General features: G+C 42.7%; 1 protein-coding gene across 1 annotated transcript in view; it reads left to right on the top strand.

The window, feature by feature from the left end:
• LOC121270038 (aminopeptidase N-like) overlaps window positions 1-27718 on the top strand; it is a 94269-nt gene that overhangs the window by 54459 nt on the left and 12092 nt on the right. The window contains exons 12-15 of the mRNA XM_041175351.1: window positions 5999-6132; window positions 17883-17938; window positions 20056-20203; window positions 24792-24883. Coding sequence (XP_041031285.1) covers window positions 5999-6132; window positions 17883-17938; window positions 20056-20203; window positions 24792-24883 — 430 coding nt within the window. The remainder of the gene's footprint in view (window positions 1-5998; window positions 6133-17882; window positions 17939-20055; window positions 20204-24791; window positions 24884-27718) is intronic.

Here is a 27718-nt window from a genome sequence, read left to right as displayed (position 1 = left end):
CACCTTTTCCCTGGAGACGATGATTGTTTTAAGTTCCTCTCTCCGGTTCACCTCTTGATTTGAAGCATCTTTGAGAAGTTTTCTAAATCTTCTAAAGTGAACGGACAGAAAATGCCTGTTCAGCATCTCCGCCATTTCCTTGTTTCCATTATCAGTTCCTCAGAGTCACTCTCTAGAGGACCAACACTCACCTCAGTTACTCTTTTCCTTTTTAAATATTTTTGAAACTTAGCATCTTTTTTTATATTTTTAGCCAGCTTTCTTTCCCTTTTTTTAGTCATTCTTCGCTGGTTCTTAAACTCAGTCCAATCTTCTGACCCACCACTAACCTTCACAGAATTGTCCAGTATTTCTTTCAATTTGATACTATCCATAACTTCCTTATTTAGCCATGGATGATTCATCCTTCTCAAAGATTCTTTCTCCCTGGGATAAATCTTTGCTGAGAGTTATTAAATGTCTCCTTAAAAGTCTGCTACTGCATCTCTATTGTCCTACCTTTTAATCTAATTTCCCAGTTGACATTAGCCAACTCTTTCGTAATTCTTCTAGCTTTCATAACCTTATAATACTTTCATTTATGTTTAAAGCACTAGCCTTTGACTCACACTTCTCACTTAGAATCTCACATTCAGTTTATATCATATTATGATTGCTGTTGCCTAGAGGCTCCTTGACTTTGAAGTCATTAATTTATCCTGTCCCATTGCACACTACCAGCTCTGGAATGGCATGTTCTCTGGTTGGATGTGCAATGTGTGGCTCTAAAAAATCTGTCCTAGAAATCACTCTATGAACTCATCTTCTGTCATGATAACTGTAGATTGTGGTAGTGGACTCCAGTATAAGATACTATATGGTACTCTGTACTAACTAGGGATGTTACCTGACCTGGGGGTTGAAGGTTAGATAGCACATTTTGGAGCCTGTCTTGACAGAGTTCAGTTACTGCAGATATGTGTTTATGTTAGGAAAATATGTCATCAATAAAGTTAGCTCAGCTACAATGACGACGGCCTGTGTGCATCATTAAAAAAAAAAAGCAAGACATGATGTCAAAAGTAAACTAAACACAACAATGGAAGTTCCAAAACCACCAACAAAGCTAAGTTTGGAGGGAAATCTTGCCGAAAACTGGAGAAGGTTTCGGCAGCGATTTGAGCTGTACCTCACAGCAAGGAGCAGTGATAAAAAAAGACCTTCAGGTACAGTCTTCCATTTTCCGTCATGTAACAAGGGAAGCAGCCCTAGAAGTTTATAACACATTCATGTTTGGAAGTGATGAGAAACGAAATGACTTGAAAGAAATAATGGAAAAATTTGAAGCCTACTGCAGCCCTAAGAAAAATATTGCTTTTGAAAGATGCCGATTTTTTACATGCCTGCAAAGCAGTGACAACATTAGTCAGTACGTAACTGAGCTGAGAAAACAAGCTATATCCTGTGGATTTGGAGAGCTTGACGAATCGCTTATCCAAGAAAGAATAATTTCCGGACTTGTAAATGACACTCTGAGAGAACAGCTTTTGAGGGAAGTTAACCTCGTACTGGAGAAAGCAATAAATATCTGCAGAGTGACAGAGACATCCAAATGCCAGATTAAACAGATGACAGAGGATTATAAGCTGCCCATGGTCAAGCAGTTGGATACAGTTAAACAGAAACAGCCCTGGGAAAGAAAAAATAGACAGCTGAAGGTAAAAGGAATAAATCTGCTAACAAAACATTTAAATGCAGCCATTGTGGAACAGAACATTTACCATGTAGTTGTCCAGCCTATGGAAAGCAGTGTAAGAACTTTGATAAAGTAAATCACTTCACTAAGATATGTGAATCAAAGAAAGCACACACAGTTGACACAGACACTGAAACTGAAATTTTCATTGGTGCAGTAACAACAAATTCCAAAGAAGATGGAAGGTTGATTTAAAAAATTGCCAACATGATGGTGAATTTCAAGTTTGACACAGTTGCACGAGCAAATATCATTCCCATAAGCCTGTATCGTAAGATAAGGAAATCAAACAACTAACTAAAACAAAAGTGAAGTTATCTACTTATATAGGTGAAAAATTGTAGTAGAAGGCCCGTGCATACTTAAAATGAACTGCAAAAAACAGTCTCAAGCATTTCCATTCATAGTGGTGAAAACTGATGCAAAACCCATTCTTCAAACCCATTCCAAAGCTTGTGAAAATCTGAAGCTAATCAAGAGAATAGTGACTGTCACCAGTGATGATATCCTGAGCGAGTATAAAGATGTGTCTGGAAATTGGTTGCCTAAAAGGAGAACGCACAATCAAGATTGATGAAAATGTGATACCCAAAATACACCCACCCAGGAAAATGCCAGTAATACTGAAAGCAGAGTTGGACTGAATGGAGAAACTTCACATCATCAAGAAAATTGAAGAACTGACAAAATGGGTTCATCCAATTGTAATTGTAGAAAAATCAGATGGGAATCTGTGAGTCCGTCTGGATCAAAGAGACCTAAATCAGGCAGTAGAAAGAGAGCATTACCAGCTACCCACAGTAGAAGAAATCATGTGTAAGCTAGCTGATGCTAAATACTATTCAGTCTTGGATGTGAGTTCAGGTTTCTGGCAGGTCAGGCTGGATGAATGCAGCTCCCATCACTGTACTTTCAACATACTGTATGGGTGATACATGTTTTTACGCTTACCTTTTGGTATTAATTCAGCTCCAGAGGTGTTCCACAGAACAGTGAAGCAGCTGTTTGAAGGGTTAGAATGTGTGGAAACCTATATCAATGATTTGCTGGTCTGGGGAGCCTCACAAGAAGAACACGACCACAGACTGAGGCAGGTGCTGGCCAGAGCTAGAGAAAGGAACCTCAAGTTGAAGAAGGAAAAGTGCAAAATGGGTCTCCATGAAATCAAGTACTTGGGACATGTGCTAACAAATGAGGGACTGAAGCCAGACCCGAGTAAAATCGAAGCAGTCATGAACACACCGACCCAGAATGTAAGAAAGATTTGGAGAGGTTTTTGGGAATGGTGACCTATCTTGGGAAATTCATTCCGCACATGTCAGACCTGACAGCACCTCTCAGACAACTTCTACAAAATAATGTGCAATGGTACTGGGAACAAAGTCACCAGGAAGCTTTGAGCAGTCTGAAGAGAACCCTGACCCAGGCACCAGTGTTAAAATATTACGATGTCAGTCAGCCTGTCAAGATCTCAATGGCTGCTTCAAGACTGGCCTGGGGGCTGTTCTCTTGTAAAATGAGGCACCAGTGGCACATGCTTCAAAGGCAATGATTGAAACACAGCAGTGGTATGCCCAAATAGAGAAAGAAATGCTAGCATTGTGTTTGGCCTAGAACGTTTCCACCAGTTTGTCTATGGCAAAGACATGGAGATAGAATCTGATCATAAGCCTTTGGAAACTATACTTAGAAAGTCCCCAAACTGTGCACCACCAAGAATCCAAAGATTACTAATGCATCCGCAGAAGTACCAGATCAGAGTTAAGTACAAACCGGGCAAGGAAATGTACATTGCAGACACTCTGTCATGTGCTTACCTACCCATCACGGAGGAAGAGGATAAACAAATGGAAAAACAGGTCCACACGCTGACAAAGAACTTTGGCTGTAACCAAACTGGATGAGATCAGAGAAGCGACCAAGAATGACACCACCCTGAGAAAACTGCAACAGATTGTGCAAACTGGCTGGCCCACACATCGGAGCGGAGCCCCTTCTGCTGTACAAGAGTACTGGAACCTTCGTGAGGAACTTCATGTAGCAGAATGAATACTTTTCAAGGGAGAAAAGATCATAATTCCTGCAACACTGAAGGAGAAAATGCTGCAGCGCATATATGAAAGTCACCTCAGCATAGAAGCATACAGAAGAGCTCGAGATGTAATGTATTGGCCTGGGGAATGGGAAAACAAATTGAGGAAATGGTGAATGCGTGTGCAGTGTGCTAAAAGTACTGTAAGTCGCAACAAAAAGAACCACTTCAATCACATGAGCGTTCCAGAGAGGCCCTGACAGAATGTTGAAGAGTCATATGGACTCGAAACGTTAACTGTAGTGCTCTCCGCAGATGCTGTCAGACCTGCTGAGTTTTTCCAGGTATTTCTATTTTTGTATTGGACTAGACTTGTTCACATTTGACAACAGTGAGTGCTTACTAGCAGTAGATTATTACTCAAAGTTTTTTGAATCTGTGCTGCTGAGAAATAATAGTAAGAGCATCACTGTAATTATTTAAAATCAATTTTTTCTCACCACGGCATAAGTGAAGTGCTCATCTCAGATAACGGTCCACAATTCTCAGGCACTGAGCTTCTCAAATTGGCACAGGACTGGGAGTTTTGCCACACCATGTCAAGTCCCAAATATCCACAGTCCAACAGAATGGTGGAACGTACCGTGAAGGCCCTAAAACACCTGTAGAAGAAGGCAAAGGTGGACAGAAGAGACCCCTACCTGGCTCTGCTAGATTTCAGGAATACTCCATTAGAGGGGATTGAATCACCTCCAGCACTGCTTCTGATGGGGAGGAGACTAAGAACTAAGCTCCCAACTGTTATTTCCACAGCCAGTGAGCTACAGCAAGCAGGATCTGCTCAAACTGAGACAGCAGAAGCAGAAACAGTACTTTGACTGAGGGCCTGACCTGAACATGGGAGAGACAGTGAGGATTCAGCATGAAGGAATCTGGAATCCTGCTGTTGTCACAGGAATCACAGGAGAACCAACGTCTTACATAGTGCAGACTCCAAACGGACAACAGTACAGGAGAAACGGGAAATTCTTACAGAAAACAAATGAAACGCAACCCTGCCCTGAACCAGAAACAGTAGCTGAAGATCAAAAAGCAGAATGTACCAGTGAAACAACAGATAACCAAACAGCCCGAGAGCCCTGAAAACTATCCAAGGGGCGATAGTGATATAGAACTGGAGAAGGCCCCTTCTCCTTCAAAAGAAGAAGAATTGCGAAAAAACCACAGAGATACAGAGATGAGTAAAAGACAAAACAGACTGATCAAAACAGAGTGAGAAAGAATAGATAAGAGACTTTGTGTACTCGAGTTGTATAAAAGTTTTTTTTTGAAAAAAAAGGAAATGTCATGATAATAGATTATTGTGGTTGTGGACTCCAGTATTAGATAGTATGCGGCACTATACAGTACTCAGTACGAGATAGGGGGTCACCTGACCTGGGAGTTGAAGGTCAGATAGCACTTGTTGGAGCCTAACAGTAGTTACATGGTAGGATGGGGTATAAGGAAAAAATAATGAGGGCTTGTGAGAAAGGTACGGCAATAATCATGGACGATTTTAATCTAGATATGGATTGAACGAATTCAGTTACTGCAGAGATATGTGTTTTTGTTAAAATGTGTTATCAATAAAGTTAGCTCAGCTACAATGTTGACAGCTTGTGTGTATCATTGAACCAAAAGACAAGACATCTTCCAGGCTACCTTGCCAATCTGATTCGTTCAATCCATATGTAGATTAAAATCACCCATTATTATTGCTGTACCTTTCTCACAAGTCCCCATTATTTCTTCCTTATACCCCATCCTTTGTGTATCTACTGTTAGGAGGTTTATAAATGACTCCAAAATTGACCTCTTACCTTTTCTATTTCTTTTCTGTACCTAAACTGTTCTGCATCTTACTCTTTCTAGCTAAAGTCATCTTTCACTATTTTATTAATGTCATCCTTAATTAACAGAGCTACCCCACTACTGTTCCTAGCTTCCTGAAATTCACTCTAGTTTTTGGTTGTTGGGAAGTTGAGTATCGGAAGAATGTTTTTTTTCTGTTAGGTGTTGAGGAAGCTTTACTTGATATTTGCTGCTACCCACAGTTCCACAAGATGTGCAGATAGAACTGATATCACGATGACATTTCATCAAATAAGTAAAAGAATGAGAATGCTTACTTTGCCCCAATTGCATATTAAGTCCTTGTCCTAATAAATTTGTTTTAAATCCAACAACAGGATTATTTCCTATTATGAACCCTAGTGGAGATGAGTGGATCTTGGCCAACATTAATGTTACAGGATATTACAGAGTGAATTATGATGAGGAAAACTGGAAAAAACTTGTGAATCATTTGTTAATAAATCACACAGTGAGTACAATCTTTATCCTTTGCTTCATTGACACCATGTGCTTGTTATCAAAGAGTTGACAGAATGCTTGATGCCTTCAAAATTAAACTTCAAATGGGAGAAACAAGAAATTCCTTGGTTAGGTAGCTAATAGATTCAGATCTGGTCATGTTACAATAGAGATATTAGAGATAGATATATTAATAGATATATTAATAGAGATATTTAACCAGCTTGTTCTGAATTCTTCTTCAGTAAGTTACCTAAGACATCAATGGGATTTCAGCTTGAAGCAACTTTCCAGCTTGAAACTGCTCAAGCGAGTTAGTTCCTGCTCGTCCAGGGGCAGCAACAAAATCTTCCTACAAAAGCGAAATCACGTGGATGGTAGTTCTGATGAAGGATCAACGTCGATCTGAAATGTTAACTATGTTTCTGCCCAAAGATACTGCATGATCTGCTAAGCATTTCTAGCATTTTCTATTTCTATAGAAAACTCTTCTTCTTGGCTCCACAAGAGAGAACTTTCCAAGGACCTCAAAGAGTTTCATCATCCCTTCCCCCTCAGGATCAGCTTAAAATGTAATGAGGGCCCCAATGACCCTGATTTGATTATTCATGAGGACCCACTGGCTTTAGACAGGTGCCTCATTTGCATGCAAAACTTGCCAGCAATATCAAGAAAGTTACATTATTAATTATCCACCTCTATGATTTCTGCTGATTGGATTTGTTTAAATTTAACATAGGAACAGGAGTAGGCCATTCAGCCCATCGGGCCTGCTCCACCATTCAATTTGATCATGGCTGATTGTCTACCTCAGTGCACTTTCCCGCACTATCTCCATATCCCTTGATGTCATTGGTCTCCAGAAATCCATCAATCTCTGTCTTGAACATGCTCAATGATTGAGCTTCTGTAGCCCTCTGGGGTTGAGAATTCCAAAGATTCACCACCCACTGAGTGAAGAAGTTCCTCCTCATCCCAGTCTTATATAGCCTGCCCCTTATTCTGAGACTGTGCCCCCAGTTGTAGACTCACCAACTGGGGAAACATCCTATGCACATACACCCTGTAAGAATTTTGTAAGTTTCAATAAGGTCACCTCTTATTCTTTGAAACTCTAGAGAATGCAGGCCCAGTCTCCTCAATCCCTCCTCATAAGAGAATCCTACCATCCCAGGGATTAATCTGGTGAACCTCCATTGCACTCCTCTGTGGTGAGCACATCCTTCCTTAAATAAATGGATCAAAACTACACACAATGCTCTGGGTGAGGTCTCACCAAGGCTCTATACAATTGCAGCAAGACACCCTTACTCCTGTACACAAACCCCTTTGCAATGAAAGCTAACGTACCATTTGCCTTTCTAATTGCTTGCTGCACCACCTTGCTAGCTTTTAGTGACTCATGAACAAGGACACCCAGGTCCCTTTGGACATCAACACTACCCAACTTCTCACCATTTAAGAAATATTCTGCCTTTCTGCTTTTTTTTTCTACCAAAGTGAATAACTCCACACTTACACTATATTCCACCTGCCATGTTCTAGCCCATTCACTTAGTCTGTCCAAGTCCTTTGGAAGCCTCCTTGCACCCTCCTCACAACTTACATTCCCACCCAGCTTGGTGTAATTAGTTTAATGTAACATTGTGATACATGTTACTTGCATAAACTCAGGGTAAGAGTAAACAGTTGGAGGGCTTTCATTATTTGAACAAATTTAAAGAAAGACTTATTGACACTGGAGTGGTGATTCAGTGAAGAGCTATACCCTTGTGATGTTTCATTTTGTGAATAAATCTAAGTTCAGTAAAGGTAGACTTCTGATCTCCCCCTTCACCAAATGGCTGTTAGAAATGTAACATTGTAGCAGCAAATGGTTGCATGAAGGTGAAGGTTGGAAACTTGGACATTTTTTCAGACAAAAGATTACAATCTGAGTAGCTTTTGTGAAGAATGGCTGAAAGAAAGTGTAAATAGTCAGGATATGATTACCCGCTGATGTTCCTTTGACCAGTAGCAGGATGATGTGGATATGTCAACACGGGTTACATCCCTAACACAGAGGAAACAATGTATGGCCTTGGCATTGTCACTTGCTATAACATAAATAAAATTAGAAGCAAAGAATTTTATGAGCCTTTCCAGAAAGAGGATCTATTGGATGTGCATGAGACATGATCCGGCTCTGATAGATTTTGGAAGATGGTTGGTGATCCCATAGATTTTAACAGACTGTGTAAAAAAAAAAATTGCAGAAATGCAATTTGGAGAATCCTTGTTCAGTGCTTGCATTTAAATTACTGGTTTGTGCTAAGGTGTCACATACAGACAAACTCCTAATCTTAACTTGCGTTTGGTTCTGGGAAAGAGATTCCTTGCTGCTTTGAAAAGATTCCTGGAGATACAGCCATTTCAAGAAGCCCTGATGGCACATTCCAAAGTGTCACAGAAGATGGAGGATTCAATGATTGTGGCCTTCCAAGATTATCCAGGTACTGGATGCAAATGCTAGTACAAGGGAAGAGTTACAGACAGAAGGAATGAGGATGAAAGCACTTTTAGCAGATCTGGATACCACAGCAGATGACAGGATTGGAGCAGCAATAGTAGGCGAATGAATCCCAGGAATGTCCAAAGAAGAGTTAACAGGTGCCTCAGGTGTGACTCAAAATATTATGCAATGAACTGCCCAAGCGGAAAAGTAGTGTTCTTGAAGTGACGTGTGACACAGAATTTGGAGACTGAAGATGATGATCAGTCTGAAGGAATTGCAATTGTCACAAGCTTTAGTCTGGTGATGAGTGTATTAACTGTGCAGTGTTAGCTAGTGGTTGCACGTCGACAGTGTGTGGAACAGATTGGCTAAAACGTTACCTAGATTTCATTCAGTGTTTGGATTGACATAAGGTCAGGGATTATGAAAGTTTTTTTAAAAGTTAATTTACAGGATGTGAGCTTTGCTGGCTGGGCCAGCATTTATTACCCATCCCAAATTGCCTTTTGGGAAGATGGTGGTGAGCTGCTTCCTAGAACCGTTGCAGTCCATGGGGTGTTGGTACACCCACAGTGCTGTTAGGGAGGGAGTTCCAGGATTTTGACCCAGTGACAGTGAAGGAACGGAGATATATTTCCAAGCCAGGATGGTGAGTGACTTGGAGGGGAACTTCCAGGTGGTGGTGCTTCCATGTGTCTGCTGCACTTTAGAGGTCATGGGTTTGGAAGGTGCTGTCTAAGGAGCCTTGGTGAGTTTCTGCAGTGCATCTTGTATATGGTACACACTGCTGCTGCTGTGCATCAGTGGTGGAGGAGTGAATATTTGTGGATGGGGTATCGATCAACAGGGCTGCTTTGTCCTGTATGGTGTCAAGCTTCTTAAATGTTGTTGGAGCTGCCCTCAAACAGGCAATTGGAGAGTATTCTACTGCATTCCTGACTTGTGTCTTGTAGATGGTGGGTAGGCTTTGGGGAGTGCGGAAGTGAGTTACTAGCCTCTGACCTGCTATTGTAGCAACAGCATTTATATGACTAGTCCAGTTCAGTTTCTGATCAATGGTAACCCCCCAGGATGTTTGTTTTGGGTTTGAGGATGACAACACACTGAGGTCACTAAAACGAGTGGTGATTCTATGCAAAATAGCTGGAGTAAGCCTCTTTATTAGTACTGATGTTGTCTCTAGTCAGATACCTTTGCTGTTAAGTAAGGCTTCCATGAAAATGCCACAAATGAAACTGGGAATGGATAATGACAAAGCAATTGGTTTTGGAAAGTCGGTAGATCTGCTTACCCTTTTTGTCAAAGATTAAAAATCCTTCTAAAGGATGCATGTGTGCTTGATGAGTTTACAAAGCTCATTGAAGAGATTAGTGCAAAATGTGAAATATATAAAAAGTAGCAGAAGGCACTGCCAGGTTCTGATGTCAGCCTTCCATTGGCATGTGACTTTATTGAAGTAGATGTTATGGTTCTGGAGGTATGGGACAAAGACAAAAATATTTTAAATTTACTCATTATAGACATGGCAACGAGATTTAGTCTCTCCACAATACATGACAAAGACAAGAGGCTGATTGTCGATGAAGTCATAGAGAAATGGATAGGGATGAAACTTAAGACACTGGCTAAGTTTCTGACTGATAATGCAGGGGAATTTGCTAATGATGAGTTTAGAGCTGTGTGCAAACATGAACGTTGTGGTCATAAATACCTCAACAGGAAGTCCTTTCAGCGATGGCGGTGTACCTATACCACATGGACGGCAGTGGTTCAAGAAGGCAGCTCATCACCACCTTCTCAATGGCAACCAGGGATGGGCAATAAATGCTGGCCCAGCCAGTGACACTCACATCCCATGAATGATAAAATAATGGACACTGTGAAAGGAATACCAAAGCGATAAATGAAATGCAGTATCAAATCTTAGCAGATCAGCAAAACTGCGCTGGCATGGGCAAATAATTTTCTTGAGATGATTGGAGGATATGATCCTTATCAATTGAGAAACCCCAAATTACCTTCTGTGCTGGGTGACAGTCCCTGTGCCCTAGAGGGGACTACAATTAGTTCCATTTGTTCAGCACATGCTTCACATGCAGGGAGAAAGGCTTTCCTCAAGGCTGAGGTCTCATAACATTTGCAGAGTTCTAGCACATCGTTATCAGAGCGTCTGAGAGAAAGATTGTAATTCTGGGGATATGGTGTATTATAAAAAAGAGGGTCACAAACGGGAAGGTGCTAGTGAGGTGACAAGAGGAGATGGGCTGGCAGAATGGGGCAAAAGAATGAAAAGTACAGAAGTGCAGTGTGAGTTCTAGTGGGTTTGAAAGTGATCAAGCATGACCGAATGAGAGGGAGACTCCGATCCTGTGGTAGTCATCCTGAAAGACATTGAAGTGCATGTAGAGGCTGCAGCTCGAATAGATTACACAATGAAAGGAAGGTTATAGAACAGTGTCAAGATTGGAGGAGAAGCAGAAGTCCTAATAGCTGTGAAGTTTTGGTTGCTGGCAATAAACGAAAGGGTAAACTAACGAGAGGCAAAATGAAAGGAATTAGATAATTGGAAAGAATTTGGAGTTTATTCTGAAGCACTAGATTGGGGACAGCAGCCTTGTGCAGAAAAGGTTCTTGCAGATGGGCCTTTATAAAGATAAAAGTGGGGCTAGTTTCTTGGGGTTTTGAAGCATGATCGGGAAATACAGATGTTAGGGTGGATTCTCCCACAGCTGGAAAACTAATCCTGAAAGTCTTTTTAGTTCTTTTGGCCACATGCTTGTGGGAGTGTAGATTACTTGACATGAAAGCCACATGTCTGCAGGGTGAAGAATTTCAAAAAAGAAGTGTTTCTGAAACTACCTAAAAGAGGCAAAGCAATGCAGAAAGGAAACGACGGAAGCCAAACAAATAATTGAACGATACCTCGGAGTGTGGTATTATTCAATGAGATATGTCCTGCTGAAAATAGACTGTGTTCAATTAAAAGCAGATCCTGCAATGTTTTATTGACATCAAAAAAGGAAACTTACAGGTATCTTCATGCTGTGGTGCTGTGGAATTTGAAAAATGTATCCTTAATAAGATTAGCAGGAATTTAAGATTGCAATTCAGGTTTCAGGGGCTTTTAAATATATTGGTCTAGACTCTAAAGGGAATAATTCGGGAATAACTTTGAATGAGCAAATCCTTCTTAGAGAGGGTTACCCCTATCTCGTTTAACCGTGCTCAGTTATTACAGAAAGATGGTGAACTGATGAAATTAGTATTAGTAAGAAAGCAGTATTGGAAAAATTAATGGAACTGGAAGTAGATTAATCCCTGGACTGATGATCTACATCCCAGAGTGTTGAAAGAGGTGGCTGTGGAGATAGTGGATGCATTGGGAACTACAAACCTGTTAGCCTGACATCAGCAGTAGGGAACATGCTAGAATCTATAGTAAAGGATGTGATAACTGAACACTTAGAAAATAATGGTAGGATTGGGCAGTGTCAACATGGATTTATGAAAGAGAAATCATGTTTAACAAATCTGTTGGAGTTTTTTGAGGATGTAACTAGCAGAATAGATAAGGGGGAACTGGTGGATGTGGTGTATTTGGATTTTCAAAAGGCTTTCTGAATAAGGTCTTACATGAGAGGTTAGTAAGCAAAATTAGAGCATGTGGAATTGGGAGTAATAGTGTCATGGAGTTTACAGCACGGAAAGAGGCCCTTTGGCCCATTGTGTCCACATTGGTCATCAAGCACCTATCTATTCTAATCCCATTTTCCAGCACTTGGCCCATAACCCTGTATGCTATGCCATTTCAAGTGTTCAAATAAATGCTTCTTAAATATTGTGAGGGTTTCTGCCTCTACCACCCCTCAGACATTGTGTTCCAGATTCCAACCACCCCTGGGTGAAAAAATTTCTCCTCAAATCCCCCCTAAACCCCCTGCCCTTTACCTTAAATCTATGCCCCCTGGTTATTGATACCTCCACTAAGGGGAAAAGTTTCTTCCTATCTACCCTATCTATGCCCCTCATAATTTTGTACACCTCTATCAGGCCCCCCCTCAGCCCTTACTGCTCCCAGGAAACCAACCCTAGCCTATCCAGTCTCTCTTCATAGCTGAAACACTCCAGCCCAGGTAACATCCTGGTGAATCTCCTCTGCACCCTCTCCAGTGCAATCACATCCTTCCTATAGTGTGGCGACCAGAACTGCAAACGGTACTCCAGGTGTGACCTAGCTAATGCTTTATACAGCTCCATCAAAATTTCCCTGCTCTTATATTCAATGCCTCGACTAATAAAGGCAAGTGTCCATCATGCCTTCTTAACCACCTTATCTACCTGTGCTGTTGCCTTCAAGGATCTATGGATATGCACACCAAGGTCCCTCTGATCCTCTGTACTTCCTAGGGTCCTGTCATTCATCATGTACTCCCTCGCCTTGTTAGTCCTCCAAAAATGCATCACCTCACATTTCTTAGGATTAAATTCCATTTGCCACTGTTCTGCCCATCTGAGCAGACCATCTATACCGTCCTGTAGTCTAAGTCTTTCCTCCTCACTGTTTACCACACCATCAATTTTTGTGTCATCTGCGAACTTACTGATCGTACATCCTACATTCACATCTAAATCATTAATGCACACTACAAACAACAAGGGACCCAGCGCCGTACCCTGCGGTACACCACGTGTCACAGGCTAAGCGCTGCCTCAGGGAGATTGCTTCCACTTTGAAAAATATTAAAAATAGAAAACAAAAATTCCCCAACATGTGCCCCTCATGTGACAATCGATTCATCACTCACTCACTGAAATAATGGGGTGACTTTTAAGCTCCAAAAATGGATGGTTTGGGGTGAGCTATAAACATTCTTTAAACCTCAAACCTGACCCCGATCCACCCCAACCTTCCAGGTTTAATGGAGTCAGCCAATCCACTCCTGATAAGGGCACTGACAATTTGAATATTATAATAAGCTGAGAGTCACACATTATTACTCCTTACAGAATTTGTGCTGGTTGGCTGGGATACTGGAGCATTAAGGGAGGCGGAGATAGATTTGGGAAAAAGCAATTGCCATACAACATTTCTTGTGGGCAACAAGGAGAGGGGTATGATTAACCCCACTGCCACTCCATCCCCAACAGCAACCCCCCTTCGCCCCCTCACCAAGCCCCCAGCTCCCAGGGTGGCATTTAATGTGTAGGTGCTGGGGGTGTGGGTCTCACCTGCTGTCTAGAGAGTCAGCGAGAGTTCCACCTCACTTATTTTGGGGACCCAAGGTATGATTGCTAAAGTTGTTGATGACACAAAGATAGGGAGGAAAGTAAGTTGTGAAGAGGACATAAGGAGGCTACAAAGTGACATAGATAGGGTAAGTGAGTGGGCAAAGATCTGGCAAATGGAGTATAATGTGGGAAAATGTGAAATTGTCCATTTTGGCTGGAAGAATAAAAAACGATAAAATGTCTAAATGGTGAGAGATTACAGAGCTCTGAGATGCAGAGGGATCTGGGTGTCCGAGTGCATGAATCACAAAAGGCTAGTGTGCAGGTACAGCTAATAATTAGGAAAGCTAATGGAATGTTATCGCTTATTGTGAGGGGAATTGATTACAAAAGTAGGGAGGTTATGCTTCAGTTATACAGGGCACTGGTGAGACCACATCTGGAGTACTGTATACAGTATTGGTCTCCTTCTTTAAGGAAGGATGTAACTGCATTGGAAGCAGTTCAGGGAAGGTTTATTAGAATAATACCAGGAATGGGCGGGTTGTCTTATGAGAAAGGTTGGACAGACTAAGCTTGTATCCATCGGAGTTTAGAAGAGTAAGAGTAACTTGATTGAAACATATAAGATCCTGAGGGTTCTTGACAGGGTGGATGTGGAGAGGATGTTCTCTCTTGTGGGAGAATCTAGAACTAGCAGGTCACTGTTTAAAAATAAGGGGTTGCCCTTTTAGGAGGGTACGTTGTATTAAGTGCTCATCAGGCACTTAACTGGGCAGCGGTGGGCCTTCCCTGGGATAAGAATCCATGGGGGTGGAAATCCCTTCCCCACCAGAGGCCATTGCCAGTACAAGACCCACATGAAGTCAGGATGACGGAGGGACCAGGCACAGGTAAGTGATGGAGGGAGGGGACCTGGGGGCAGAGGGGTCAGCAGCAAGGGCAGGGGGTGGATCTGAGCAGGGCTCCCCTTCCTGATGCCAGGTCCATTAATCAGGCACTGAGTGGCTTTGAACGAGAGACCCACCCAGGGGTCCTGCAAAGAAACACATCTAGTGGCGTAGTGTAGCCGGAGTGCACCAGAATGCCACTCCAGCACTACCTCTTCCGACCAGCGACAGCCCTGAGCCCGAGGAACATACCAGCATTGCTGGGAACCTGCTACTGCTGCTGTGTTAAACAATTGCCAATTCATTGATCGGGACTTGGCGGCCAAGGCTGGAGGCCCATGACCTACATTTCCTGGCAGGATGTGACCGTTCTTGGGCCTTTGGCACAGATACGCAGTTGATGTTGTGTCATTTCTTGGGCGGTGAATGGTCTTGCGCGCGTGTGCAGAAGAAATGTCTTAAAGGAAGACTGAAAAATTATTGCCAATGCCTCTGCAATTTCCACTCTCACTTCCCTCAATATCCTTGGATGCATCTGATTTGGTCCTAGTGCCTTATCCATTTTAAGTACAGATAGCCTATCCAATACCACCACCTTATCAATTTTAAACCCTTTCTAGTGTCTGAATTACCTCCTCTTTCACCATGACCTGCACGGTATCTTTTTCCTTGGTAAAGACAGATGCAAAGTATTCATTTAATACCTCAGCCATGGCCCTGCCTCTATTCCTAAATCCCCATTTTTATCCCTAATTGGCCCGACTCCTCCTTTTACCACCCTTTTACTATTTATACGCCGATAGAAGATTTTGGGATTCCCTTTTGTGTTTGCTGCCAGTCTCTTTTCATACTCCCTCTTTGCTTCTCTTATTTTCTTTTTCACTTCCCCTTTGAAACTTCTATATCCAGCCTGGTTCTCAGTTTTATTGTCCACTTGACATCTTCAAAAGCATACTTTTTCCTCTTCAGCTTGATCTCTATTTCTTTTGTCACCCAGGGAGTTCTGGATTTGTTTACGCTACCTTTCCCCTTTTTTGGGAAAGTTCCTTGACATTGTCTTGTCTATTTTAAAGGCAGCCCATTTTTCAATTACAGTTTTGCCTGCTAACATTTGATTCCAATGCATCTGGGTCAGATCCATTCTTACCCCACTGAAGTTGGCTTCACCCAATTAATTATTCTTACTCTGGATTGTTCTTTGCCCTTTTCCATATTCAGCCTAAACCTTATGATACGATGATCACTGTCCCCTAAAAGTTCACCTACTGATACTTGAGGCAGAATTTTTAGATTGGTGGGCGGGTGCGATTGGCGGACCTGAGATCAGCTGGGGAAGAGACCACTGACCACGATCAGTCCCCAACTGCAAAACGCAGGATGAGAAGCTCAGTGCTGCTGGGATGTCGGTGTGTGCTGAGGTCAGTGTGGGCGTGGGCAAGCGCTGACAGAAAGCTCCCTGAAGGCAGAGAGTTGTCTCAGCGAGCTGTAAGACCTGAAAAGCATTAGATAAATTTTTAAAATTCAGAAAAAACGTGCAAGCATCACAATCAATCACCTGAACATACACATGATAAAAAATACTGTCCATAGATTTTTCTTTTCCTTTCATTTAATATTGGAAACTTTATCCCGCCCTTGGATGAGGTTTCATGAAAAATGCAAAGTCCGCCTGGTTAGGTCGCCTGTCCTCCAACCATAAGGATGGACGGACCACGAAAAATCAGAGACATTTGCACCTTTAATTATTTTAATTGACCTCTAAATTGTCAGCGGGTGTACTTCCGACTTTTGCGTGCGCCCGCTGACTTAAATATTGTGCGATCATGGGATGACATCGGACACTCGCCCAACGTCATCTTGCGCGATTTCATGTCTGATCGGGTCAGGCACGCTTCCACCTGCCAAGCTAAAAATTCTGCCCTTGATCTACTTGGCCCACTTCAATCCCGAGAACCAGCTCTAGCTGTGCCTCCTTTCTCATTGGACTGGAAACATACTGCTGTAGAAAATTCTCCTGAACACACTCTAGGATCTCTTGCCCCTCTCTCCCCTTTACACTACTACTATCCCAGTCTATATTCAGATAATTTAAAATCTCCGATTATAACTACTCCATAATTCTTGCACCTCTCTAATTTCCTTGCAAATTTGTTCCTCTGGTTGGTGGTCAATAGTAATAGCATTTTTTTTGTTCCTTAGCTCTAGCCAGACAGATTTTGTCCTTGACTCCTGGGGCTTGGGAGTGGTTGGTGGTGGGAATGAGAGGGAGTGGGGCTGATGGTGGTATTGTGGTAATGTCACTGCATTAGTAATCCAGAGGCCTAGGCTAATGCTCTGGGGAAATGGCTTCAAATTCCACCATCTCTTGCACTCTCTTCTGCTTCTTTTCTCCCCGCTGTGCCCTCACCTCTCCTGCTGGCCTTGCAGTAACTCTCTCATTCTCTCTGCCACTCCTTTTAACCCATTTTATTTTACAGATATGTCATTATGGTCACATTTTAACATCATGGATGTCTACATCCAGTTTGTTCTATTTGGTATTCTTGAACTGACCTTTACATCTATTGCAAATACATCTTGCAATTAATACAGCAAAGTCCAACAAAAAGCTAGATTCTGATCACAACCCACCAATAAAAGGCTAATGTTTCAAAATTCAGAGAATAGCCACAACATGAACCTTCCTGTGAAGGATAGTGGTTACAGCTTAATATTTAGGGAGAATTAAAGCATAACAAGCTTATTTCCCTTATAATATAAAGACAGGAGCTTATAATGAAATTTTACTGGAAGTGCTTTCTAGTGTAAGATCTTAAATATTAAATTCACAAGGTCAAACTTGAAAGAAAACATCTATATTCTCAAATTCATTTTGGAAAATATAATATTTCTCAACCTTGTCACAATGCATTTGCAGAATGAAACAAAATGGAAAAGTCAATTTTCCAAATCTGCATCTCCCATCACTTCCTTACACCCAAAAATCATCTGGATGTACCAGCACTAGTCAAGGACTCAGGAACCATTTTTGTCACTGCTGTTTGCCACTGTTCCATCCCAGTTTAACACACAATACCAGCTGTAGAGTTACAATTCAACTTTAAATGTGAAATTGCATGTGCTATATTTTAAATCTTTCTTTTGTAGGATTTACCAGTCATAAACAGAGCCCAGATAATGGCCGATTCCTTCAATCTTGCAAGGTAAGTTACTGATAACTTTGATGTATGGGACTACTTGTGTGCCAAACAGCATAAGCAGCAAGATAGACAGAGCTAAGCAATCCCAGAACCAAACAATAGATCTTAAGCTCTGCAGTCCTGCCACATCCAGTCGTGAATGGCGGTAGACAATTAATCAACTCATTGGAGAAGGACACTCCACGAGTATCCCCATCTCAATGATGGGGGAACCTAGCACATCAATCAAACAGACAAGGCTGAAGCAGTTGCAACAATCTTCAGCCAAAAGTGCCAAGTGGATGATCCATCTCGGCCTTCTCCAGAGACTCCCAGCATCACAGATGCCAATCTTCAGCCAATTCAATTCACTCCACGTGATATCAAGAAACAGTTGAAGGCACTGGATACTGCAAAGGCTATGGGCCCTGACAATATTCCAGCAATAGTGCTGAAGACTTGTGCTCCAGAACTTCTCGCACCCCTATCCAAGCTTTTCCAGTACATCTACAACACTGGTATCTACCCAGCATTGTGGAAAATTGCCCAGGTATGTCCTGTACACAAAAAGCAGGACAAATCCAATCTGGCCAATTGCTGTCCCATCAGTGTCCTATCGATCATCAGTAAAGTGATGGAAGGGGTCATCAACAGTGCTATCAAGCGGCACTTGCTTAGCAATAACCTGCTCACTGATGCTCTGTCTGGGTTCCACAAGGGTCACTCAGCTCGTGACCTCATTACAGCCTTGGTTCAAACATGGACAAAAGAGCTGAACTCCAGAGGTGAGGTTAGAGTGACTGCCCTTGACATCAATGGAATCAGGGGGAAAATTCTCTGCTGGTTGGAGTCATACCTAGCACAAAGGAAGATGGTTGTGGTTGCTGGAGGTCAATCATCTCAGTTCCAGGACATCACTGCAGGAGTTCCTCAGGGTAGTGTCCTCGGCCCAACCATCTTCAGCTGCTTCATCAATGACCTTCCTTCTATCATAAGGTCAGAAGTGGGGATGTTCACTGATGATTACACAATGTTCAGCACCATTTGTGATTCCTCAGATAGTGAAGCATTCCATGTCCAAATGCAGCAAGACCTGGACAATATTCAATGGCACTACCATCACTGAATCCCCCACTATCAACATCATGTGGGTTACCATTGACCAGAAACTGAACTGGACCAGCCATATAAATACCGTGGCTACAAAAGCAGGTCCAAGGCTAGGAATCCTGTGTTGAGTAACTCACCTCCTGACTCCCAAAGCCTGTCCACCATCTACAAGGCACAATTCAGGAGTGTGATGGAATACTCTCCACTTGCCTGGATGAGTGCAGCTCCAACAACATTCAAGAATCTTGACACCATCCAGGACAAAGCAGCCCACTTGATTGGCACCACATCCACAAATGTTCACTCCTTCCACCACCAACACACAGTAGCAGCAATGTGTACCATCTACAAGATGCACTGTAGAAACTCACCAAAGCTCCTTAGACAGCACTTTCCAACCCATGACCACTACCATCTAGAAGGACAAGGACAGCAGACACATGGGAACACCACCACCGAGAAGTTCCCTCCAAGTCACTCACCATCCTGACTCTGTTCCCTCACTGTCACTGGGTCAATATCCTGGAACTCCCTCCCTAACAGCACTGTGGGTGTACTTACACCACATGGACTGTAGCGGTTCAAGAAGGCAGCTCACCACCATCTTCTCCAGAATGGGCAATAAATGCTGCCCTAGACACCAACACTCACATCCCGTGAAAAGAATAAAAATAAAAAATGGACCTCTTTATTGGTCATTTATTTTATTGATTACCCCTTTCCCCTCTTTCCTTATGATTCTGTGAAACATCTTGAATGCTTAATGTATGCAAGTTTTTTTGTAAAATGATCAACAGGAAGAGACCCATTAGCCTTCCCCACAGTGTCCCGGTGAAAGGTCAGCTTGTTTATCAGTGGGTGTGCTTTTGTTTTGAATATTTTGCCTTGTTTTACAAGTAACTCCACTGGAGGTCAACTCCGTATAATTACCCCAGCAGCGATACAGTGAAAAGAATTAGAGTTAACAGCAAATTGTTTTTCAAAGGCCTTTGTTCCTCAATCAATGGACAAATATTTTTTGTCCCTGACAGAGCCAAGTATCGTAACACCACAGCGGCACTGGAAACAACAAGATACCTGTCCAAAGAATTGGAATATATTCCCTGGGAGGCAGCTCTGGAAAACTTGGCTTACTTTCAGCTCATGTTTGACCGTAATGACGTGTTTGGACCCATGAGGGTAAGGAATATTCTGGAAAAGTAATTTATAGATGTTTTGAATTCTGTCAGTAATCGTGAGCTTTTGTCATTGGAATCCCTTTGAACACTTGCCCCTTTACCATTGTATGAAATGGGTTTATCATCACTGCAATGGAATACATTGCAGAAAAATGTGAATGTAACGAATTAAGGGAGGGGTGTGTCCCATCACTTTGCTGATGGTTGAGAATAGACTGATGGGCTGTAATTGGCCAAATTGGATTTTTGTGGACAGGACATATCGGGATAACTTTCCACTTTTCCAAGTGGATGCCAGTGTAGTACTGGAACAGTTTGGCTAAGGACATGACTAGTTTTAGCACAACAGTTCAGATGTTGTTGGGGCCCATAGCCTTTGCAGTATCCAGAGCCTTCAGCCGTTTCTTGAAAGTAGTGAATGAATTGAATTGGCTGAGGACTGGCATCTGTGATATTGCAGGTCGAGATGGATCACCACTAGGCACTTCTGGCTAAAGATGGTTGCAGCCTTATTCTTTGCACTGACAAGCTGGGCTCTCCCATCATTCAGGATGGGGATGTTTATGGAGTGTCCTGCTTTTGTTGTTCAATCATCCACCGCCACTCACAACTGAATGTGATAAGATTACTGAGCTTTGATCTGATAGTAGATAGTGTGATTGCTTAGCTCTGTCTATTACTTGCTGCTTCTGCTGTTTGGCATGCAAAGTAGTCCTGTGTTGTAGCTTCATCAGGTTGACACCTCATTTTCTGGTATACCTGGTGCTGCTCCTGGCATGCCCTCCTGCACTCTTCATTGAACCAGGTTGATCCCCTAGCTTGATGGTAATGGTAGAGTGAGGGATATACTGCGCCATGAGGTTACAGATTCAGGTTGAATATTGTTCTGTTGCTGTTGATGGCCTAGAGTTCCTCATGGATGCCCAGATTAGAGCTACTAAGATCTGTTCTGTATCTATCCCATTTATCACAGCAGTAGTGTCACAAAACAGATCGGAAAGAATCATGTGAAGACAGGACTTTCTCACCACAAGGACTGTGTGGTCTTCACTTCCAGAAATGCTGTTATTGACAGATACATGTGCAACAGATAAATTAGCGAGGACAATTGTTATTCTCCGCAGGCCCAGTCTGACAACCACATCCTTCAGAACTTAACCAGCTCAGTTAGTAGTGGTGCTACTCAGCCACTCTTGATGATGGACGTTAAAGTCCATCAGGCAAGAGTACGTTCTGTGCCCTTGCCACCTTCAGTGCTTCTTCCAAGTGGTGTTCAGCATGGAGGAGTTGTGATTCATCAGCTGGGGGTGTCATCACTCACTGGGGACAGTGCGCTGTAATATCCACTCACTGGGGACAGTGCGCTGTAATATCCACTCACTGGGGACAGTGTGCTGTAATATCCACACACATACACATGCACACACACAAGACACATAAAAACATGGATTTTAAGGGTGGGATAAAACAGTTCAATAGCACCAATTCCGGAGTACAGGATTCATTGGGTTGATTTTGATTGATGTCTCCCAAATTCCTTTCAGTTATTGTTGATGACATGAGGTGGTCTTCCAGCACTTTCAGTATTTTTCAGAAAGGCAAGTTGAGCACTTGCCTTTCAATATCTCTAACAGTGATTTTCCCCTTTGCCTCTTGACAGGGAATTTCAGAGAGAGAGAGCAGGTTATAGAGATATGAGAAGAAAAGCCAGCTAGCTATTATTGTGGAATTACTGGAATCTTCCACACATAGGAGAAAGAAGTTTTGGGTTTTGTCCCTTGCAGGCTAGGAGCTATTCAGCTGCACTGCCCTTACACAAAACCTGGTCATCTGGTCAGGAGCCAATTAAAATGCTGTTGTCAGGCAGCTCCCTTGCTCCCAGTACCCCTTTCTGGCACCATCCTGTCTTTCATGGCACACTCTGTTCCAGGACTGCAACATTGGTATATATCTCTCATTCTGTCCCAGAGGACATGTCTCTAAAACTGCAGCCATTGTACTTTTAATCCACAGTTCAACAGAAGATAAAAATATATGTTCCTTACAACAGTCCAACAGAAATAAAAAGATATGTTCCTTACATGGGGGTTGGGTGGATAGATGGGTAGGTGGGTGATGGTAGGTGGTAATCAGTAGGAGGTTTTCTTGCTCATCTGATGCCTTGAGATTTCATGGGGTCCCGATTCAATGTTGAGAATTCTCAGGACAACTCCCACTCAACTGTATACTGCTGTACCACCATCTCTAGTGGGTCTGTGCTTCTGGTGGGACAGGACATACTCAGGGATGGTGATGACATTTGGGATGTTGGCTGTGAGCTGTGATCCTGTAAGTTTGACCGTGTCAGGCTGTTTGACTTTTTTTTATTCATTCAGGGGATGTGGGTTTCGCTGGCTGGGTCAGCATTTATTGCATATCCCTAATTGCTCTTGAGAATGTGATGGTGAGCTGTTTTCTTGAACCACTGCAGTCCATGTGGTGTAAGTACATCCACAGTGCTATTAGGAAGGGAGTTCCTGGATTTTGACCCAGCGACAGTGAAGGACCGACAATATATTTCCAAGTCAGGATAGTGAGTGACTTGGAGAGGAACATCCAGGTGGTGGTGTTCCCATTTATCTGCTGCCCTTGTCCTTCCAGACGGTAGTGGTCATGGGTTTGGAAGGTGCTCTCTAAGGAGCCTTGGTGAATTCCTGCAGTGCATCTTGTAGATGGTACACATTGCTGCTACTGTGCATCGGTGATGGAGGGAGTGAATGTTTGTGGATTTGGTACCAATCAAGTGGACTGCTTTGTCCTGGATGGTGTCAAGCTTCTTGAGTGGGAGCTGCACTCATCCAGGCAAGAGGGGAGTATTCCTTCAGACTCCTGACTTGTGCCTTGTAGATGGTGGACAGGCTTTGGAGATTCAGGAGATGTTTTACTTGCTGCAGGATTCCTAGCTTCTGACCTGCTCTTGTAGTCACAATATTTATATGGCTAGTCCAGTTCAGTTTCTGGTCAATGATAATCCCCAGCATGTTGATAGGGGGGAATTCAGGGATGGTAATGCTATTGAACGTCAAGGAGCGATGGTTAGATTCTCTCTTGCTGAAGATGGTCATTGCCTGGCACTTGTGTGGCCCGAATGTTACTTGCCACTTGTCAGCCCAAGCCTGGATATTATCCAGGTCTTGCTGCATTTGGACATGGACTGCTTCAGTATCTGAGGAGTCATGAATGGTGCTGAACATTGTGCAATCATCAGCGAACATCCCCACTTCTGACCTTATAATGGAAGGAAGGTCATTGATGAAGCAGCTGAAGATGGTTGGGCTGAGGACATTATCCTGAGGAACTCCTGCAGTGATGTCCTGGAGCTGAAATGAGTGACCTCCAACAACCACAACTATCTTCCTTTGTGCTATGTATGACTCCAACCAGCAGAGAGTTTTCCCCCTGATTCCCATTGACTCCAGTTTTGCTAGGGCTTCTTGTTGCCATACTCAGTCAAATGTGGCCTTGATGTAAAAAGCAATCATTCTCACCTCACCTCGGGACTTCAGCTCTTTTGTCCATGTTTGAATCAAGGCTGTAATGAGGTCAGGAGTTGAGTGGCCTTGGCGGAACCAAAACTGAGCATCAGTGAGCAGGTTATTGCTAAGTAAGTGCCACTTGGTAGCACTGTTGATGACCTCTTCTATTACTTTAATGATGATCAGGATTTGACTGATGGGACGGTAATTGGCCGGGTTGGATTTATCCTGCTTTTTATGTACAGGTCATACCTGGGCAATTTTCCCCATAGCCGGGTAGCTGCCAGTGTTGTAGCTGTACTGGAACAGCTTGCTGGGTGTGGCAAGTCTGGAGCACAAGTCTTCAATACTATTAAATACTATTGTCTAGTGTCTGGGGACACCTCAACTAATAGTAGCACAAGTCCCCAGATGTTAGGTGGGAGGGTTTTGCAGGGTTTATGGGGCTGGATGGGCCTTCAACCTTCCCAGTGCCGAAGTCAATACTGGCTCAATACCTTCCAGTTTTATTTGGCCCATTGACCCCATGCCAGCTCTCTGCAAGAGCAAAGCCACTAATCCTACTCCTTTGTCTTTTCTCCTTAGCCTTGGCTGTTTTTCTCCACTTTACATTAAATTAAAGAGGCAGCTCCAAAACATAACAATCTTATAAACTTCATATTTGTAGCAATTGGGCTTCAATTTTGCTGATAAGCCTGTTTTGTGGCACTTCATCAAATGCCTTTCGGAAATTCCCCTACACAACATCATTACCCTCATTGAAAGACTGTTCATCACTGTCATTATTTGGGAGACTTTTGTACAGGTTATCGAGATGCTTCAGGTGCAAAGTAAATTATAATGGACTTTTTATTTGTTTGTTTGTAGGATTTGGGTGTTGTTGACAAGGTAGTATTGATAGTCCATCGTTAATTATCCTCAAGAAGTTGTTGGTGATTCACCATCTTGAACTGCTGCAGTCTGTGTGCTACATTTATCTGAGACATTACATTTGGTGTATCTGTGGAAGTAGTTGCCATTTGTTATGTTTGTGTATATTTTATGACTAACACTTTGTTATTGTGTGACTAATAGGACTACATGAGGCAACAGGTGGAAAATTTGTACAATCATTTCAAAACGGAGACTAACAACTGGACAAAATTTCCCGACAGTCTCATGGACCAGTGAGTATCACTTTCAGTAATTACCAAATGACCTAGACATATAGAAAGGCTTAGGATTCATTTATCCTGCAGGTATCTATAGACATTCCAAAGTCACAATGCCCTCAGCAAACATATCAGGCAGTTCAGCACAACCCTTCATCTCAGCAAGTGGGATAAGGAACCATTGAATGTGGGGGGAGAGGAATGTGTGATAGTGGCGAGGAAGTTGGCGATATATCCCGTGCATATTAACTGTCTCACTGACCTCTTCATTTACACTATTCCGATCATGGATAGTATGACTCAAGCTCAAGTGTCCTGTCTTATTCTAGCCTGTGTGGAGACTCTCACCCCTTTCACTCACTCGCTCAAGTCATTAGAACATTTCCAGTTTGTTTGGCACTGGTGGGGTGGATGATTGGCCTAGACTGTCTGCCCCTCCTCTCTCCAGACTGTCTACCCCTGTTGGCATTTATTTCGAGAGGACTAGAATATAAAAGCAGGGATGTGCTGCTGAGCCTTTATAAGGCTCTGGTCAGACCACATTTAGAATATTGTGAGCAATTTTGGGCCCCGTATCTCAGGAAGGATATGCTGGCCCTGGAGAGAGTCCAGAGGAGGTTCACGAGAACGATCCCAGGAATGAAAGGCTTAACATATGAGGAACATCTGAGGACTCTGGGTCTATACTCAATGGAGTTTAGAAGGATGAGGGGGGATCTGATTGAAACTTACAGAATACTGAAAGGCCTGGATAGAGTGGACATGGGGAAGATGTTTCATTAGTAGGAGAGACTAGGACCCGATAGCATAGCCTCAGAGTAAAGGGAAGACCTTTTAGAACAGAGATGAGGAGAAACTTCTTTAGCCAGAGAGTGGTGAATCTATGGAATTCATTGCCACAGAAGGCTGTGGAGGCCAGGTCATTGAGTGTATTTAAGACCGAGATAGATAGGTTCTTGATTGGTAAGGGGATCAAAGGTTATGGGGAGAAGGCGGGAGAATGGGGTTGAGAAACTTATCGGCCATGATTGATTGGCGGAGCAGACTCAATGGGCCGAATGGCCTAATTTCTGCTCCTATGTCTTATGATCTTATGGTCTCTCCAGACTGCCTACCCCTCCTGTCTCCACACTCCTCCTCCGTCCATACTGTCTGTCCCAACTCGACCCGGACCATCTGCCTCACCTCTCTCCAGACTGTCTGCCCCTCCTGTCTCCAGACTCTCTACCCCTCCTCTTGCCAGACTGCCTGTCTCTCCTTGCTCCAGTTTGTCTGCCCCTCCTCGCTCCAGTTTATCTTTCCCTCCCCTCTCCAGACTGCCTGCTCCTCTGCTCTCCAGACTGCCTGTCCCTCCTCACTCCAGATTCTCTGTTCTTCCTTGCTCCAGACTGCCTGCCTGGCTTTCTTTACCCTTATACAGTCCAACATTACCCACATTAGCCACAGTTCACAGACCTGATGAGATTTCATGTCAGCCTGTTCTCCTCTCACTGTTTAGGGTTAGGGTTAGGGTCAGGATGAGGGTTAGGGTTAAGGGTATGGTTAGGGTTAGGGTTAGGGTCAGGGTTAGGGGTACAGCTAGGGTCAGAATGAGGGTTAGGGTTAGGGTCAGGATGAGGGTAAGAGTTAGGGTTAGGGTTAGGACCTCCACCTTTGTAAAAGTTAAAGACCTAAAATTTTGTTCACACTCGGCCTTTCCAGAGGCCTTTCCATCTTCTGCACATGGTTTCAGGTAGGATCAGATTTCTGATCTACAATATCTTCTGGTTCTGGTTATATAAGCTCAATAAATTGTGATTATGAATTCCAATGCTTGTATTTATAAAGGATTAAAGGAAGTTAAATGAGGTTTTTCTTTTGAAATAATTAATTCATCAATAGACACTTAAGAACTTTATTTAATCTCAGCGTGACTCCTGAGATCTGCCTGTGGTGGATATTGGGTAAGAATCTGAGGATTGTATCAAATTGAAAGAAATATTGTACAAATCTGCAAAGGTTAGCAGTAGGTCAGAAGATTGGTCAGATTTTAAGAACCAGCAAAGAATGACTAAAAAAAAAAGCAGAAAGAAAGCAGAGTATGAATGAAAGCTAGCTAATAAAATAAAAACAGATAATAAGAGATCCCACAAGTATTTAAATAGGAAAATAATAACTAAAGCTAGTGTTGGTCCTCTAGAGAGCGAGAATGGCGAATTGATAATGGAAAAGAAGAAAATGATAGAGGTGTTGAACAGGTATTTTGTCCGTCTTCACTGTAGAAGACTTAGAAAACTTCCCAAAGATACTTCAAAATCAAGAGATGAATGGGAGGGAGAAACTTTAAACAATCACCTCAACCAGGGAAAGGGGACTGAGAAACGATTAGACCTGAAGGCTGACAAATTCCCAGGACCAGATGATTTGCATCCTAAGTTCTTAAAAGAAGTGGCTGCAGGGATAGTGGCTGCATTGATTAGAATCTTCCAAAACTCCTTAGATTCTGGAAGAGTCCCAGTGGATTGGAAAATAACAAATGGTAACACCTTTATTCAAGAAAGGAGGGAGACAGAAAGCAGGAAACTACAGGCCAGTTAGCTTAACATCTGTATTGGGAAAATGCTAAAATCCATTATTAAGGAGGTTATAGAAGGATAACGTGGTCAGTCAGAGTCAATATGGGTTTGTGAAAACGAAATCATGTGTAACTAATTTAATAGAGTTTTGTGAGAAAGTAACAAGCAAGGTGGATAAAGGGGAACCTGTTGATGTGGTGTACTTGGATTTACAGAAGACATTTAATAAGGTGTCAACAAAGGTTACTACATAAGAGTACACAGTATGAGGGTAACGTATTAGCATGCAGGCAGG

The sequence above is a fragment of the Carcharodon carcharias genome, chromosome 26 (genome assembly GCF_017639515.1).
Source record: "Carcharodon carcharias isolate sCarCar2 chromosome 26, sCarCar2.pri, whole genome shotgun sequence".
NCBI classification, from domain to species: domain Eukaryota; kingdom Metazoa; phylum Chordata; class Chondrichthyes; order Lamniformes; family Lamnidae; genus Carcharodon; species Carcharodon carcharias.
The sequence above is the reverse complement of the archived record's forward strand: the minus strand, read 5'-3'. Positions and strand labels throughout refer to the sequence as shown.